General features: G+C 40.8%; 1 protein-coding gene across 1 annotated transcript in view; it reads left to right on the top strand.

Annotated features, from left to right (window-relative positions):
• The window catches only part of rab3gap1 (RAB3 GTPase activating protein subunit 1), a 99,940-nt gene that overhangs the window by 55,920 nt on the left and 26,434 nt on the right, over positions 1–17,586 (top strand). The window contains exon 18 of the mRNA XM_063005602.1: positions 3,882–4,019. Coding sequence (XP_062861672.1) covers positions 3,882–4,019 — 138 coding nt within the window. The remainder of the gene's footprint in view (positions 1–3,881; positions 4,020–17,586) is intronic.

Below are 17,586 nucleotides of genomic sequence, written 5' to 3'. Positions count from 1 at the left end.
GCTGGTCACGCGAGATTAAAGGGGGTAACAGATTTCCGTGTACACCGTGAAAAGGGGCTCATTTTAAAGATAGATCTTGCGTTTATATGAATCGATATCGAAGCATTCAAATAAAGATCGATTTGGATCGAAAAATCGATTTTATGAACCCACCCTTAATCAGAACCCAGTGTTCTAGATAGTTGTCTGTTTGTTGACATTAAACTCTGTTAAACTTTTTTTAACAATAAGTGGTTTAGACTTTCGAGAAGAAGCTGATTCTCACAATTTCTCAGCACACCGAGCTATAACGCAAGTATAAAAGTGAAACAGTGAGGAAAATCCAGCTAAACACAGATACATGTGGAGCTTTCAGAGTGAATTTGATGGTTATTCCACACAATTGCAGACTCAAATGACGTTTTACCGCTCAAGCCAAGCGCTAACCATAGTGGCGATTTGCATACCGGCTCTCGGTTTTGCCGTTTCTCATGTAAATGCGCCCTAAATGTTTTGAACAGAAACAGTGTGAACTTAAACGGTTCGAATATAAACTAGAACATTACCATGTTATTACTATGTTAGTATCAATGCAGGGCTGAGAATGACCCACCACCCAAAACTCTTTCGGTCTGTGGGGTACTGTGTGGTTCCCTTTTAATTAATAAACGGACATTGTAAACCTACAAAATTAATCTTTGTTGTAGGTTCAGCTTATTAAAAATAATCAATGTATGTACGTGTCAGAAAGGTGTACCTAACGAAGTACTCGGTGAGTGTAGTATAGCTGATTTTAATCCCTTTTAGCACGTCCAATTGCCCGATTGTGTCATGCTTCCTCTCTACCAATGCCGATCCGTGCTCTGATTGAGGAGAACGAAGCTAACCCACGCCCCCTCCGACACGTGGACGACATGCCGTATGCATCTTGTCACCTACACTTTGATGAGTGCAGTGCAGATCAGCACTGTGTACAAAGAGACACACCCTGACAGCACACATCAATCAGTCAGCAGAGGTCGTAATTGCATCTGTTATGAGAGAGACCCCATCTGGCTTTAATATCCCACCCCTATCTGAACAACAGGCCTATCGTTCTTCTTGTTGCTGCTCAGCTCAGCCGTCAGGCAGAGTTGAGACTCGATACGATGTATTCGAGATCCCAGCTCTGGTTCCGGCATGTGTTTTTACCGCTGCGCCACCTGAGCGACCAGCTGATTTTAATCTTGACATGATGCTGCTGATAGACCTCATGTATTTTGTATCTGTGTTAGCGCTCAGTGCTGCAGAAATTCCAGGGAACTCTGAAAGCATGATGCAATTTTTACAAATTAAGTGTAAGTCACATTTTTTGGGGTTTAATTAATTAATTTTTTTTTTTGACCCAAGCTTTTTGTTGTTTGGCACGATTTGTAGGGATGTTACATGAAAGTGGGAGGTAGGTGGGAATTTGTGCGCATTCGGTCAAAAGAGCAACGAAAGCATCATTTTAGTTTATTCTAAAGGGGTTCAGTGGGGTTGAGGTCAGGGATATGTGCAGGCCATACCATGTCATATAGAGCTTGCTGTGTGCATGGGGGGAACAGTTAGGCTGGGACAGAAAATGGCCAAGCCCAAACTTTTGCCACAAAGTGTAAAGAATATAATTAATTTACAACCCCAAATCAGAAAAAGTTGGGACAGCATGGAAAATGCAAAGAATAATAAACAACCACAGGGTTTCTTACATGTACTTTGACTTTGATTTGATTGCAGACAGGATGAACCTGAGATATTTCATGTTTTGTCTGATCTACTTAATTTCAGGCCTGCAACACATTCCTAAAAAAGTTGGGACAGTAAAGCATTTACCACTTTGTAACGTTGCCATTCCTTTTCACCACACTTAAAAGACGTTTTGGCACCGAGGATACCAAGTGATTTAGTGTTTCAGCTTTCAGCTTTTATTTTGTCTCATTCTTCCTGCAAACACGTCTTAAGATGTGCAACAGTACGGGGTCGTCGTTGTCACATTTTTCGTTTCAAAATCCTCCACACATTCTCTATTGGGGACAGGTCAGGACTGCAGGCAGGCCAGTCCAGTACCCGTACCCTCTTCTTCCACAGCCATGCCTTTGTAATGTGTGCAGCATGTGGTTTTGCATCGTCTTGTTGAAAAATGCATGGACGTCCCTGGAAAAGATGACGTCCTGAAGGCAGCACATGTTGCTCTAAGATCTCAATGTACTTTTCTGCATTAATGCTGCCATCACAGAAGTGTAAATGACCATTGTCAAGGGCACTGACACAGCCCCATACCATGACAGACTCTGGCTTTTGGACAGCTTTTCCTGGATGCTGCTTTCATACCAAACCATGATTACAATCACCTGTTGACATCACCTGTTCGGAATCACCTCATTACTAGCCCTAAATTGCCCCCGTCCCAACTTTTTTTTGGAATGTGAATGCAGAAATGGAGGTGTATTAACAAGTGAAATGAAGTAGATCAGACAAAACATGAAATATCTCAGGTTCATCCTGTCTGCAATCAAATAAAAGTCAAAGTAAATGTAAGAAACTCTGTGTTTTTATTTTATTTGCATTTTCCATACTGTCCCAACTTTTTCTGATTTGGGGTTGTAAAATAATTATTTTATATACATATTAGCAACAGCTGTAGCTGTAACACCTGAATGCAATAGTTAGAAGGGGTGTCCACGTACTTGCCCATAGTGTGTCATTATTTACAAAAACTCTTGAGCGGGGGTTTAGTCAGGGCTTCTCAACTTTCGTTGGCTAGTGAGCTTATATTAAGGATGGAATTCTTCACAAGCCCTCCATAAACTGCTTACCTCCTAGGCTATTTTGGTAATGCAGTGTATATTTCACCAGAATGTTAGCTAAGCCATTAGTACTGTTAGTGTCCCAACAATCTTCTTGGACCTCCATCTGCATCTCAGCTAACCTCTCTTAGGTTCCAACCCCAAGCCATGGAATCATGGAAGCACAAACCAACCGGGATTTTAGTTTTAGGGTGAAATACAAGTACATGGTGTTTTGTTAGCTGGTCTTATTTTGTTCTAGGCCTCCTTTAACAAACTCATTATTGTAGCTGAGAGGCTGCTAGCCAGGTTCAAGGTTTAAATCTGAAGCTGCCACATTTCACGACAGTCATTAAATTACACTTATAAATTGAATGACAGAATAAATGTACAGCACAGCCTCCCTTAACGGATGAGTGTAAACCTAGAACATCCAGCGACGGTCTCAAAGATGAAAATACTCGTCCATGTTTTGACACACCCCTCTCTGCGTTGCTAATGATTGCTAACGGAATTGCCGTAGTATTGCTAGTGTAACAGACTTTTTCTGTGGTGTAGTGTGCTGACAATTTTTGATGTACGTGTTTACATATTAAGTGAGTTTTGTCCCTTTTGGGGATTCCATAATCAATGTAAAAGTGTGCGTCTCTACACACGTGATCATCTTTCTGTAGTCTGTGCTACGCCTCAAAAGAACAAGCCAGTAAAGTATTCTGCTCCCGATAGTTTGTCTATGCACAGTTTATTTCTTTCTTAATAAACTCAGTGAACGCTACAGACGCTCGGTTACACTTGGATAACCTGATAGCACAAAATATCCAGTAAACATAAGGCACATGAATGCTGTGCGAATTAAAAACGTTAAACCACTAAACACAAACCTTAAAATTTGAATTTCACAGCAAATTGCATATTACACGGGACACGACTCATTTCACGGCCGTGAATTAAGGAGGACCTTACTGATGATCGACAGTCCATAGGTCAGTATGACTGTTGATCTACAGTCATGTTGTCTGACCTTGGATGAACGGCTCATGACGCCCTCTGTGTGGACTGCAAAATTTTACAAGTTACCTTATGTTTCTCTCTCGACAGGAGCCTGCGCCCATGACCGAGGACGTCCTGGAAGAGCAATCGGAGGTGCTTGCCAAATTGGGCACGTCAGCCGAGGGTGCGCACCTTCGCGCTCGCATGCAGAGCGCCTGTCTGCTTTCAGACATGGAGTCTTTTAAGGTGAGGGGAATACGCTTTCTGTCAAATAAAGCATAAGATAGTGGGCACAGAGGCACAGGCACAGTCGTGCTGAGACAGGGAAGGACCTTCTGCATGGTTAAAAGCATACAATTTTTACTAATTGATTTTATAGCTGTGTTATCAGTGGTTGTAGCTAAAACACCTGAACTTAATGATAGAGAGGCGTGTCTGCATCCTTTTGGCCATACTTAATACCAGTGTATACAAAGCTAAAGCAAAATGAAATGGCCAATGAACTGTGATGATGCTAAATGAGCAGTGTAATCACTTGGGGATTTAAAAAGGGAGTCTGGGCATTAGCATTTTTTATAAAGATAAAAATATACATAATATTTTAAGTTTACAAAACAATTTTAGTTCTGGCTTCGAGGGAAAAAAACAATATAACTATTTATATACAGTAAATATTTTTCTATATAACTGTAATGAGGAACTTCAAGGGAAAGAACTTGGTTGGATTTTCATAAATCAAACAAAAATCCCCAAATGTACCATTAGAACTTGTAAAATAATCATTATTAATGTATATTTTTGTATTTAGAACCAACACTAAACAGTGTCCTGGAAAGTGTTACCTTACGTTCAGACAGGCAGCGATTTTTCACCTCTTGTCGGCCAAATCGCTGATCATTTGTTGCAAATGGCATGACAATTCAGCATACTTTACTGTAGACCACGTGTCAAACTCAAGGCCTGCAATATATATATATAGAGAGATATACATTATAAATTGTTTCCACACTCACTGTCCATTTTATCAGCGCCACTTCCCATATAGGAGCACTTTGTAGTTCTACACTTACTGACTGTAGTCCATCTATTTCTCTATATAATTTTTTAGCCTGCTTTCACCCTGTTCTTCAATGCTCAGGACCACTACAGAGTAGGTATTATTTAGGTGGTGGATCATTCTCAGCACTGCAGTGACACTGACATGGTGGTGGTGTGTTAGTGTGTGTTGTGCTGGTATGAGTGGATCAGACACAGCAGCACTGCTGGAGTTTTTAAATACTGTGTCCACTCACTGTCCACTCTATTAGACACTTCTACCTAGTTGGTCCACCTTGTAGATGTAAAGTCAGAGACGATCGCTCATCTATTGCTGCCGTTTGAGGTTTGAGTTGGTCATCTTCTAGGTCTAGACCTTCATCAGTCGTCACAGGATGCTGCCTACAGGGCGCTGTTGGCTGGATGTTTTCGGTTGGTGGACTATTCTCAGTCCAGCAGTGACAGTAAGGTGTTTAAAAACTCCAGCAGCACTGCTGTGTCTTATCCACTCATACCAGCACAACACACACTAACACACCACCACCATGTCAGTGTCACTGCAGTGCTGAGAATGATCCACCACCCAAATAATACCTGCTCTGTACTGGTTATGGGAGAGTCCTGACCATTGAAGAACAGCATGAAACGGGGCTAACAAAGCATGCAGAGAAACAGATGGACTACAGTCAGTAATTGTAGAACTACAATGTAATTCTATATGGTAAGTGGAGCTGATAAAATGGACGGTGTACGAGTGTATAATGTTATGCCTGGTCAGTGTAAAGGGGAAAACATCCAGAAAAAAAAAAATAATTTCTCAACGTGGTGTTCTGCAGATAGTGCTACTGGTACTACTGGTATACTGGTAAAGGCTTCTCCTTGTCTGCAGCTTTACAATCCACTTTGGAAATGAGAAACGCTGTCATTGTGTGCTTAAAATAATTGCATGTGATGTCTCTGTCACCACGGAGGGTTCAGCTAATTAGTCAAAACGTGGACGTTTAAATTAAATCAGGGAGTTGAGCTAATGAATTTCTGTGCAGTGATTCCAGGTACGAAATTGAGACGATTAAGCTAATCAGAAACAAAGCTATGAAATGATATCGCCCAGACGTTCACCACGCACAAACAGGTGTGAATAAAGACGATAAGTATGATAATTGCTTTCCTTCAAGGTTCAGTCACAACTCTGATATAAAATATTCAGCCAGAAAGCCTGGACGAGACCCGGTACTATTGTGAGAGAATTTGGCTGGCCTAACACATTCGTCACTGTCATCAAAATGTCAGGAGGTGCAAAACGGGTGCGAAATATCACTCCATATCTTTAACTTAACAGTGACAAGATTGTAAAGGCTGCGCACAGCTTCCTCGGGCCAGAGATCAGAGATGCCTTCGCTTCGTTCCTCCGTCTTAATCTTCACGGGCCAGAATTTGTCAACCCGTTTATAGGTCTCACCTTTATAGAGCTAAAAGAAATAGGAGATTGCTACAGTAAGAGCTGAGAGCTGTTTAGCTGTCAATCGCGGCCACCTATTCATCTTCGTAAGCCCCCTTGTTCTGCCCTTCTTCTCATCCTCGTCTTCCGGATAACACGGAATTATCCCACGCCACTATTTCGCCGTCCATCCCGGGAGATTAAGCAAGGAGGGATTTGGAAAGAAAAAATAACAGTGCCGAATCGGAATCCCATCTATGCTTTTAATATTTACAACCCCAAATCAGAAATAACATAAAAATGCAGTGTTCCTTACATTTACTTTGACTTCTATTTGATTGCAGACAGTTTGAATCAAGGGTATTTCATGTTTTGTCTGATCAACTTCATTTCATTTGTTAATATACATCCATTCCTACATTTCAGGCCTGCAACACATTCCAAAAAAAGCTGTGACGGGGGCAATTTAGGGCTAGTAATGAGGTGAAAAAACTAAATATGATGTGATTCCAAACAGGTGATTGTAATCATGGTTTGGTACAAAAGCAGCATCCAGGAAAGGCTGAGTCTTTGATGAGCAAAGATGACCAGAGGATCTCCAGTTTGTCAACAGATGTGTGAGAAAATGATTGAAATTACTGGAAGGGATTTGCATATGTCTCCCTCTACAGTGCATAATATCATTAAACAATTTAAGGGATCAGGAGGAATTTCAGTGTGTAAAGGCCAAGGGCTCAAGCTTACGCTGCACGCCCGTGATCTTCGATCCCTCAGACGGCACTGCATCAAGAACCGCCACTCAACAATAGCTGATATAACCACATGGGTGAGGGATTACTTTGGCAAACCTTTGTCCAGCACTACAATACAGAGTTACATGCACAAATTAAAACTTACTGTTATGTTATGTTAACCATGTCCAGAAGCGGTGTCGACTTCTCTGGGCTCTGAGGCATCAAGGATGGACCGTCACACAGTGGAAACATGTATTGTGGTCAGATGAATCAGCATTCCAGTTTTTTTTTGGAAAAAATGGACGCCGTGTGCTCCAGATCAAAGACGAAAAGGACCATCCAGACTGTTAGTCCAAAAGCCAGGGTCTGTCATGGTATGGGGCTGTGTCAGTGCCCTTGGCAAAGGTCATTTACACTTCTGTGATGGCAGCATTAATGCAGAAAAGTACATTGAGATCTTAGAGCAACATATACTGCCTTCAAGACGTCATCTTTTTCAGGGACGTCCATGTATTTTTCAACAAGACAATGTCAAACCACATGCTGCACACATTACAAAGGCATGGCTGCGGTAGAAGAGGGTACGGGTACTGGACTGGCCTGCCTGCAGTCCTGATCTGTCCCCAATAGAGAATGTGTGGAGGATTTTGAAATGAAAAATGTGACAACAACGACCCCGTACTGTTGCACATCTTAAGACGTGTTTGCAGGAAGAATGAGACAAAATAAAAGCTGAAACACTAAATCACTTGGTATCCTCGGTGCCAAAACATCTTTTAAGTGTGGTGAAAAGGAATGGCAACATTACAAAGAGGTAAATGGAATGTGTTGCAGGCCTGAAATGCAGGAATGGATGTTTATTAATAAATGAAATGAAGTTGAACAGACAAAACATGAAATATTTGCAATCAAATAAAAGTAAATGCAAATGTTTTTTTATTTTTTGCATTTTCCATGCTGTCCCAACATTTTCTGATTTGGGGTTGTAGATTCAGTGTTGAACAAAGTTTAAATTTTAGTTTAATCAAGTTACTACACGCCAATGGCACCCATTTGCCCAAACACAGCAAGCGCACCCTTGTTTCTTTAACTGTTTTATGTAGCATGCGTCATGTTTATATCAGGGGCAAAGCTTGTAAGGAAAGCTAACACGTTCTCCTCTCTCCGCATCACCAGGGTTAACCTACAAACCACTCCGACTTGATTTGTTTCTTTTTTTCTTCTTCTCCGAAACTGCAGCGGACGACTGCTGTGAGCTCAGCTATCGCACTAAATGGCCCCCTTAGCTGAAGATAGCCTCTAAATTTAGCGTTGCCGCTGTCTTTAATTGTGCTTAGCCAAGCATAATTTGGCATTTTGGCTTTAATTGCCATCTCCCTCTGGGTGGAGAATGGAGAGTCCTGGATATGATGAATGGGATGACTTAAAAATGTGACAGCGCTTTGAACCCTCACAGCATCCCCTCCAGACTCTGCAACCTTCATTGTAATCTCACCACCACACGATTTTTATGAACTAGATCACATTCACGTAGATTCAACTGCGACATAAGGTGGGGAGACATGAGCTTGTGTCCTGCTGCATTGCTGTATTTTTTTTTTTTAGCCCAGTTTGTTTATACCGCCACAGTTCGTTTATGGTCGGTCTTTGTGTCTTTAAACTTAAAAGAAGTTGTCCAAAATCAATGGACACTGTCAAAAATTATTGCCCTTCAATCATTTAATCAACTAGTTGGGCGGCATGGTGGCTCTGTGGGTAGCACTGTCACCTCACAGCAACAAGATCCTGGGTTTGATTCCCAGGTCAAGCAGTCTGGGTCCTTTCTGTGTAGAGTTTTTATGTTGTCTCTGTTTCTGCATGGGTTTCCTCCGGGAGCTCCGGTTTCCTCCCACAGTCCAAAGACATGCAAGTGAGGTGAATTGGAGATACAAAATTGTCCATGACTGACTTGAACTGATGAGTCTTGTGTCACCAGTAACTACCTGTCCTGTCATGAATGTAACCAAAGTGTGTAAAACATGACGTTAAAATCCTAATAAAAGGCGCCCAGGTGGCACAGCGGGATATTCCGCTAGCACACCAGCACACTCCTTGGTTCGAAACTCGGCTTTGCCACCGGTCGGCTGGGTGCCATCTAGCGGGCATAATTGGCAGTGCCTGCAGCAGACACGTCTTTGCTAGGGCAGGATGACCGGACTATGTGGGTGGGGTCTTCAAACGCTGTGTAAGGACCCTGATTGGCAGATAGAGAGGCGCCTGTGCAGAGTGCATGGGTAAAAATGGGTTCAGCTAAGGGCTGCACACGGGTCAGAGGAGGAGTGAGCAGCAATATTGATTGATTGATTGATTGATTTACTTTATTGATCCATCACACATCACACAACGACATTACAATGCAATGAGGTAGAAAAGAATAAAGATTAAGATATAAAATCTAAAAAATATATAAAAAAGAAAATAGAATATAATAAGTAAAAAAAAAAATAATATTAAACATCTAACAGAACAAAAACTAAAAAGGGGGGAGCCTAAATACCCACCTCGACTGCAATCAGGGATCCCCCAGCAGCAGAAGACAAATTGACTACACTAAATTGGGGAGAAAGTGCATAAATAAAATAGAAAAATAATCCTAATATAATAAAATAAATAAATAATCAACCAATTAACCACATTTAATTGAAATTTAGCTTTGATTAGACTAGACACGCCCAGGTTTGATTACTGTACTCTTTTTAAAATGCCAACTGCAAGCCATGCCTTGTTTTCCATCAGTGCCTAACCACACGAATGCTTTTTTGTCTAAATTGGCCCTTTTTTCCACATTCTTGTGGAAGAAGAGATTGTGTGGGACTCATAGATGCCTATTTCCAACTAGCTTATACACCAGTGAGCCAAGGTTGGTACCAAGCCAGAGGTATCTGGTACAAGGACATCATCAGCAAATCCTTAACCTCTGTACACTGCAAGGTGAATCGCCCTACAGTGCACCCAGATGTCATTTCTTCCACGGGTGAATGACGATTATTCAAATGATCTATAGCTTCAACCACAGTAGATCTTGTGTTGGTCTGTAGGAGGACACCATAGCCTTGGCTGCTTCATAAGCGTTCTTCTCGAACCGTTGTTGGTGGTCCTCGGATACCTCAACCCAGTCGTCTGGCCATAATAATGTTGTGCTGATCAGCCCAACATTTAATAGATCCCTTACTATTTAATAGATTTAATAAATCCCTCACTATTGTAGTGAATGATCTATTTTTGTAACAATGCACTGTTGGTACAAAGAAAAAAAAACACCTCCTTGTTTCTACACTCACTGTCCATTTCATCAGCTCCACTTACCAAATAGAAGCACTTTGTAGTTCTACAATTACTGGCTGTAGTCGATATGTTTCCCTGCATGCTTTGTTAGCCCCCTTTCATGCTGTTCTTCAATGGTCAGGACTCTCCCAGGACCACTACAGAGCAGGTATTATTTGGGTGGTGGGTCATTCTCAGCACTGCAGTGACACTGACATGGTGGTAGTGTGTTAGTGTGTGTTGTGCTCGTATGAGTGGAGTTTTTAAACACCTTACTGTCACTGCTGGACTGAGAATAGTTCACCAACCAAAAATATCCATCCAACAGCGCCCCATGGGCAGCGTCCTGTGACCACTGATGAAGGTCTAGAAGATGACCAACGCAAACAGCAGCAATAGATGAGCAATCGTCTCTGACTTTACATCTACAAGGTGGACCAACTAGGTAGGAGTGTCTAATAGAGTGGACAGTAAGTGGACACGGTATAACAACTACAGCAGTGCTGCTGTGTCTGATTTACTCATACCAGCACAACACACACTAACACACCACCACCATGTCAGTGTCACTGCAGTACTGAGAATGATCCACCACCTAAATAATACCTGCTCTTTGGTGGTCCTGTGGGGGTCCTGACCATTGAAGAACAGGGTGAAAGCAGGCTAAAAAGGTATGTAGAGAAACAGATGGACTACAGTCAGTATTTGTAGAACTACAAATTCTTCTGTATGGTAAGTGGAGCTGATAACATGGACAGTGAGTTACAAAGTTGAAAACATGACGAATCACTTAAAAGAATTAGTGTAGGTCAAAAATTTACATACACCTAGACCAAAAGGCTTTACAGTCCACACATTTCAAGTAATTATACATTTGTTAGGTTAATTAGAGTTTCTACTTTGTTTACATCAGAGGTATAACAAAGATCTAATAAGATTTTCTGGGAGTCAAAAGTTGACATACTGTCTCTATAAACAGTCTGATAGATTTAAAAAACAGATAATGAGTTTTAGAGGCTTCTGATTGGCCAAGTACCTCATTTGGCGGAATTAATAATTGCACCTATGACAGTATTTTTTGGCCTACCTTAACAGCCAGCAGCAAGTGCATTTTTGGCTCTTGATATAATGGGAACATCCAAACAACTCAGTGTGTACTTGCACAAGTCTGGTTCCTCCTTAGGAGCAATTTACAACAAATTACTTTAGTTTAAAGTACCACAAGCAAATCTTTCCATAATTTGATCATCCAGCAAATTAAATCCCAGGGGTTGTTTTGCTGGAAAAAAGGACTGGTGCAGAAAGTGGATGGCATAGTAAGGAATGAGGATTTGTTAAAAATGCTAAAGCAACACCTCAAGGCCTCGGCCAGAAAGCCAAACCTTGACCACAAATGGATTATTCAGCAGGACAATGATACCCGATACTCCGAAGTTGTATGGCTTCAGCACAGCAAGGTGAAAGTATTGGTGTGGTCCAAACTTAGTTGTTGTGGGCTAAGCAATTAAATGGCACTGATACAAAATACTAACAAGCTGTATGGAAACTTTTAATCCAATAAAAATCTGATATAATTAGAGAGATTAAATTTTAGATATCATTTTAAATTAGATACAATGTGTTGGGACACGTTCAACTCATCACCGGGATTCAAATGATCTACAGATTGAACCACAGATCCTCTGTTGGTCTGTAGCAGAACACCATAGCCTTTATGTTTTTTGGCATCAGTGAGTTGGCTGCTTAACAAGTCCTGTTCTCAAACCGTTGTTGGTGGGCACTCACCACAGCTGCCTGTGAGCACCGCTTGCTGTTTTGTAGATACTCCAACCCAGTTGTCTGGCCATAATGATTTTGTCCTTCAGGTTTTTGTGCTGATCAGTCCAACATGTAATAGGTCCCTTATTATGAAATTGATTTAATAGAACCCTCACCATGTAATAGATGTAATATTTAATAGACGTAATAGATCCCTGAATAATAGATCCCTGACTATTTAATAGACGTGATAGATCCCTCACTATTAAATAGACGTGATAGATCCCTCACTATTTAATAGATGTAATAGATCCCTCACTATTTAATAGACGTAATAGATCCCTCACTATTTAATAGACGTGATAGATCCCTCACTATTTAATAGACGTGATAGATCCCTCACTATTTAATAGACGTGATAGATCCCTCACTATTTAATAGACGTAATAGATCCCTCACTATTTAATAGATGTAATAGATCCCTCACTATTTAATAGACGTAATAGATCCCTCACTATTTAATAGACGTGATAGATCCCTCACTATTTAATAGACGTGATAGATCCCTCACTATTTAATAGACATGATAGATCCCTCACTGTTTAATAGATGTAATAGATCCCTCACTATTTAATAGACATAACAGATCCCTCACTATTTAATAGACATAACAGATCCCTCACTATTTAATAGACATAACAGATCCCTCACTATTAAATAGACATGAGAAATCCCTCACTATTCAATAGACGTAATAGATCCTCACTGTTAAATAGACGTGATAGATCCCTCACTATTTAATAGATGTAATAGATTCCTCACTATTTAATAGATGTAATAGATCCCTCACTATTTAATAGACATGATAGATCCCTCACTATTAATAGACGTAATAGATCCCTCACTGTTTAATAGACATAATAGATCCCTCACTATTTAATAGACACAACAGATCCCTCACTATTCAATAGACGTGAGAAATCCCTCACTATTCAATAGACATCATGGACTCCTCACTATTTAATAGACATAATAGATCCCTCACTTTTTAATAGACATGATAGATCACTCATTATTTAATAGACGTAATAGAGCCCTCACTTATTAATAGACGTAATAGATCCCTCACTATTTAATAGAAGTAATAGATACCTCTTTATTTAATGGATGTAATAGATCCCTCGCTATTCAATAGACGTGATAGATACCGCTTTCGGCGGTGGACTGGAGTCAGCATGGGCATCCTGACTGGTCTGCGGCAACAAACTGTGATGCACTGTGTATTCTGACGCCTTTCTATCAGAACCAGCATTAACTTCTTCAGCAATTTGAGCTACAGTAGCTCATCTGTTGGATTGACCACGTGCATCAATGAGCCTTGGCCACCCATGACTCCGTCACCGGTTTACCACTTACCGTTTTTTTCCTTGGACCACTTTAGATAGCTACTGACCACTGCAGACCGGGAACACCCCACAAGGGCTGCAGTTTTGGAGATGCTCTGACCCAGTCATCTAGCCATCACAATTTGGCCCTCATCAAACTCGCTCAAATCCTTACGCTTGCCCATTTTTCCTGCTTCTAACACATCAACTTCGGAATTGTGAAACATTGAGTTTCAAAGTATTTAGCCCAGGAGTTTGGTCTCAAGTGTATGAACATATGACTAAATAATAGATCATAACCAAAATCTTATTTTAAAATGTTTAAAAGACAGACAGGGTGACTGTTTTATTGATCTAAAACAGAACAGAGCTGATCCAAGTCAACAAAGATTCGATCTTCATCGATTGTTGGCCTGGCAAGTCTTTTCTGTTTGCTAGGTGTAAATACCAGCATCTATATCTTGAGCTGATCAGCTTAAATTCAGCTTTATAAAATCCTCCCTCACCTCCGCCCTCTCTGCCGAGACCGTCCAAGCTGCCTCATTTCTGCAAAACTCGGATCATCGTGTCTCATCGCTGCGCCTCTGAGTAATTATCTTCTATAAAAGTGCACAGTACTCGTACCGACGAGCAGAAAGGTCATGTCGAGAAAGTTCGCCACCGGAATTTGTCAGCCGGCTCATTTACAACAGCCGGTGCTGACAAGCCCGTGCTCTCTGTTCACTACTGGGGTGAATCGTGCACCATAGCACGATAGTTTTTTTTGCTGATTAAAAAAACCCTTATACCACATCTAAGACCAAATCCCTTTCTATTTCTTCTGTTTTACTTCTGCTCCTGCACTTTAATTTTTTTTGTGATTAGTGGATACTGTGCAGCTTGCTCCAGGTTTTTTCAGCGACACTTGTTCTCACTCACGGGGTGGGGTGGATAGCTTTAGTTTTTTTTTTCCTTCCATAAGTGTTTCACTTGTAATACAGCAATTAAAAACAACTTCTTAGAGAAGGTGTGTTCTACAACCCCAAATCAGAAAAAGTTGGGACAGCATGGGAAATGCAAATAAAATAAAAACACATAGTTTCTTACATTTACTTTGACTTTTATTTGATTGCAGACAGAATGAACCTGATATATTTCATGTTTTGTCTTGTCAACTTAATTTAATTTATTAATAAACATCCATTTCTACATTTCAGGCCTGCAACACATTCCAAAAAAAGTTGGCACAGTAAAGCATTTACCACTTTGTAATGTTGTCATTCTTTTCACCACACTTAAAAGACGTCTTGGCACCGAGGAGACCAAGTGATTTAGTGTTTCAGCTTTTATTTTGTCTCATTCTTCCTGCAAACACGTCTTAAGATGTGCAACAGTACGGGGTCGTCATTGTCCCTTTTTTTGTTCCAAAATCCTCCACACATTCTCTACTGGGGACAGGTCGGGACTGCAGGCAGACTCTTCTTTTGCAGCCATGCCTTTGTGTGCAGCATGTGGTTTTGCATTGTCTTGTTGAAAAATGCATGGACGTCCCTGGAAAAGATGACGTCTTGAAGGCAGCACATGTTGCTCTAAGATCTCAATGTACTTTTCTGCATTAATGCTGCCATCACAGAAGTGTAAATGACCTTTGCCAAGGGCACTGACACAGCCCCATACCATGACAGACCCTGGCTTTTGGACTTGTTGCTGATAACAGTCTGGATGGTCCTTTTCACCTTTGGTCCGGAGCACACGGCATTAATTTTTTCCAAAAAGACCTGGAATGCTGATTCATCTGACCACAATACATGTTTCCTCTGTGTGATGGTCCATCCTGGATGCCTTAGAGCCCAGAGAAGTCGACGCCGCTTCTGGACATGGTTAACATAAGGCTTTTTTTTTTTTTTGCACAGTAAAGTTTTAAGTGGCATTTGTGCATGTAACTCTGTATTGTAGTGCTTGACAAAAGTTTGCCAAAGTAATCCCTCACCCATGTGGTTATATCAGCTATTGTTGAGTGGCGGTTCTTGATGCAGTGTCGTCTGAGGGATCGAAGATCACGGGCGTTCAGCTTAAGCTTGCACCCTTGGCCTTTACGCACTGAAATTCCTCCTGATTCCTTGAATCGTTTAATGATGTTATGCACTTTAGAGGGAGAAATATGCAAATCCCTTTTAATTTTTCTTTGAGGTACATTGCCTTCCCTGGATGCTGCTTTTGTACCAAACCATGATTACAATCACCTGTTTGGAATCGCATCATTATTTAGTTTTTTCACCTCATTACTAGCCTTAAATTGCCCCTGTCCCAACTTTTTTTGGAATGTGTTGCAGTCCTGAAATGCAGGAATGGATGTTTTTTAACAAATAAAATGAAGTTGAGCAGACAAAACATGAAATATTTTGGGTTCAAACTGTCTGCAGTCAAATAAAGTAAATGTAAGGAACACTGCATTTTTATTTTATTAGCATTTTCCATGCTGTCCCAACTTTTTCTGATTTAGTTTGTAAGTACCAAAACAAGTGTAATGTTTGTTGCAGATTCAAAATGCACTGTGTAAATTTCAGCATGACCTTTTTCTTTAAATTATGAATTCAGAATTCCAATATTTACCAAGGGAGAGTAAATGAATTAATTTGTGCGCTGAACCCTGTCGGCGGCAGCAGTAAAGTTGACGACGCTTCACCAGCCTCCGAAGGTGTATTATGATGTTGATATGGCATCAGCTGAGAAGGCAGTAACACTGTAATTATTAAGGATATTATATTAGAGAGCTGCAGTGCACAGGACATGATAAAAATCTGCTGTGCCTTAATTTGATATGACTTCTTATATTAGGACTTGAAAAAGCCACACATTTATGCCAACCACAAACGTGACCTTCTGAAAAAGTCATGATAATTAACTCGACGTTCGTTCATATTTAAGCAGAGCACTGTTCTTCTTATTTCTTCTGCTTCAACTGTGATTAAAATAATGTCATTTTTATTCTCGGAGCAATGATGTTTTTCTTTGCTCTTTTCAAAAAATATTGGGTCATCACAACAACCTATGACTAAAGGTTCTTCAAAATGTTTCCGCGTTTTTTTAAAGTGTATTATTCAGAATTTCAAAAAAACAAACTAGAGAGGTACATTTCCTGAAGAAAATGCATGAGTGATTGCAGCAATGGCGGGTGACCAGGTGTGTGTATACAAAAATGTCATAGAAGTCGGGGTGTCCTCAACAGGCTGGTCGATTTAGAGGAACGGCGTTGATATCTCAAAATAAAATAAAAAATGAATGGACATGAATGGGGCGAAAAAATGGGTGTGGCAGGTGTGCGTATCCAAAAATTGTAACAATGTCGCGGTGTCATTAATAGGCCAGATGATTTAGAGTTGGAATGGCGTTGATATCTCGAACTTTAAAAAAATTAAAGGAAGTGAATGGGGCAAAAAAAAAAAACGGTGTGGCGGGTGTGTGTATCAAGAGATTTTGGACAATTTCATGCTCCCAACTTTGTGGGAACAGTTTGAGGATGGCCCCTTCCTGTTCCAACATGACTGCGCACCGTTGCAGAACGCAAGATCCATAAACATATGGATGAGCGAATTTGGTGTGGAAGAACTTAACTGGCCTGCACAGAGTCCTGACCTCAACCCAATAGAACACCTTTGGGATGAATTAGAGCGGAGACTGCGAGCCAGGCCTTCTCGTCCAACATCAATGTCTGAACTCACAAATGCACTTCTGGAAGAATAATCAAAAATTCCCATAAACACACTCCTAAACCTTGTGGAAAGCCTTCCCAGAAGAGTTGAAGCTGTTATACCTGCAAAGGGTGGGCCGACATCATATTAAACCCTACGGATTAAGAATAATATGTCACTCAAGTTCATATGCGTGTGAAGGCAGACGAGCGAATACTTTTGGCAATATAGTGTATCTCGGACTTTCAAAAAATTAATGGAAGTGAATGGGGCAAAAAATGGGTATAAAAAATGGCCGTGGCGGGCAAACGGGTGGGCGGATTCAAAAGCTGTATACATTCCGCGGTGTCATTAATGGGTCAGATGATTTTGAGTTGGAAGGGCGTTGATATCTCAAAATTTCAACAAATGAATGGAACTGTAAGGGGCAAAAAACGGGCGTGGCGGGTGAGGGTGCACATTTGTAAATGCTGTATCCAAGTCGGGGTG

This window comes from Trichomycterus rosablanca, chromosome 12 (assembly GCF_030014385.1).
Source record: "Trichomycterus rosablanca isolate fTriRos1 chromosome 12, fTriRos1.hap1, whole genome shotgun sequence".
NCBI classification, from domain to species: domain Eukaryota; kingdom Metazoa; phylum Chordata; class Actinopteri; order Siluriformes; family Trichomycteridae; genus Trichomycterus; species Trichomycterus rosablanca.
This window is presented reverse-complemented; position numbering and strand designations above follow the sequence as displayed.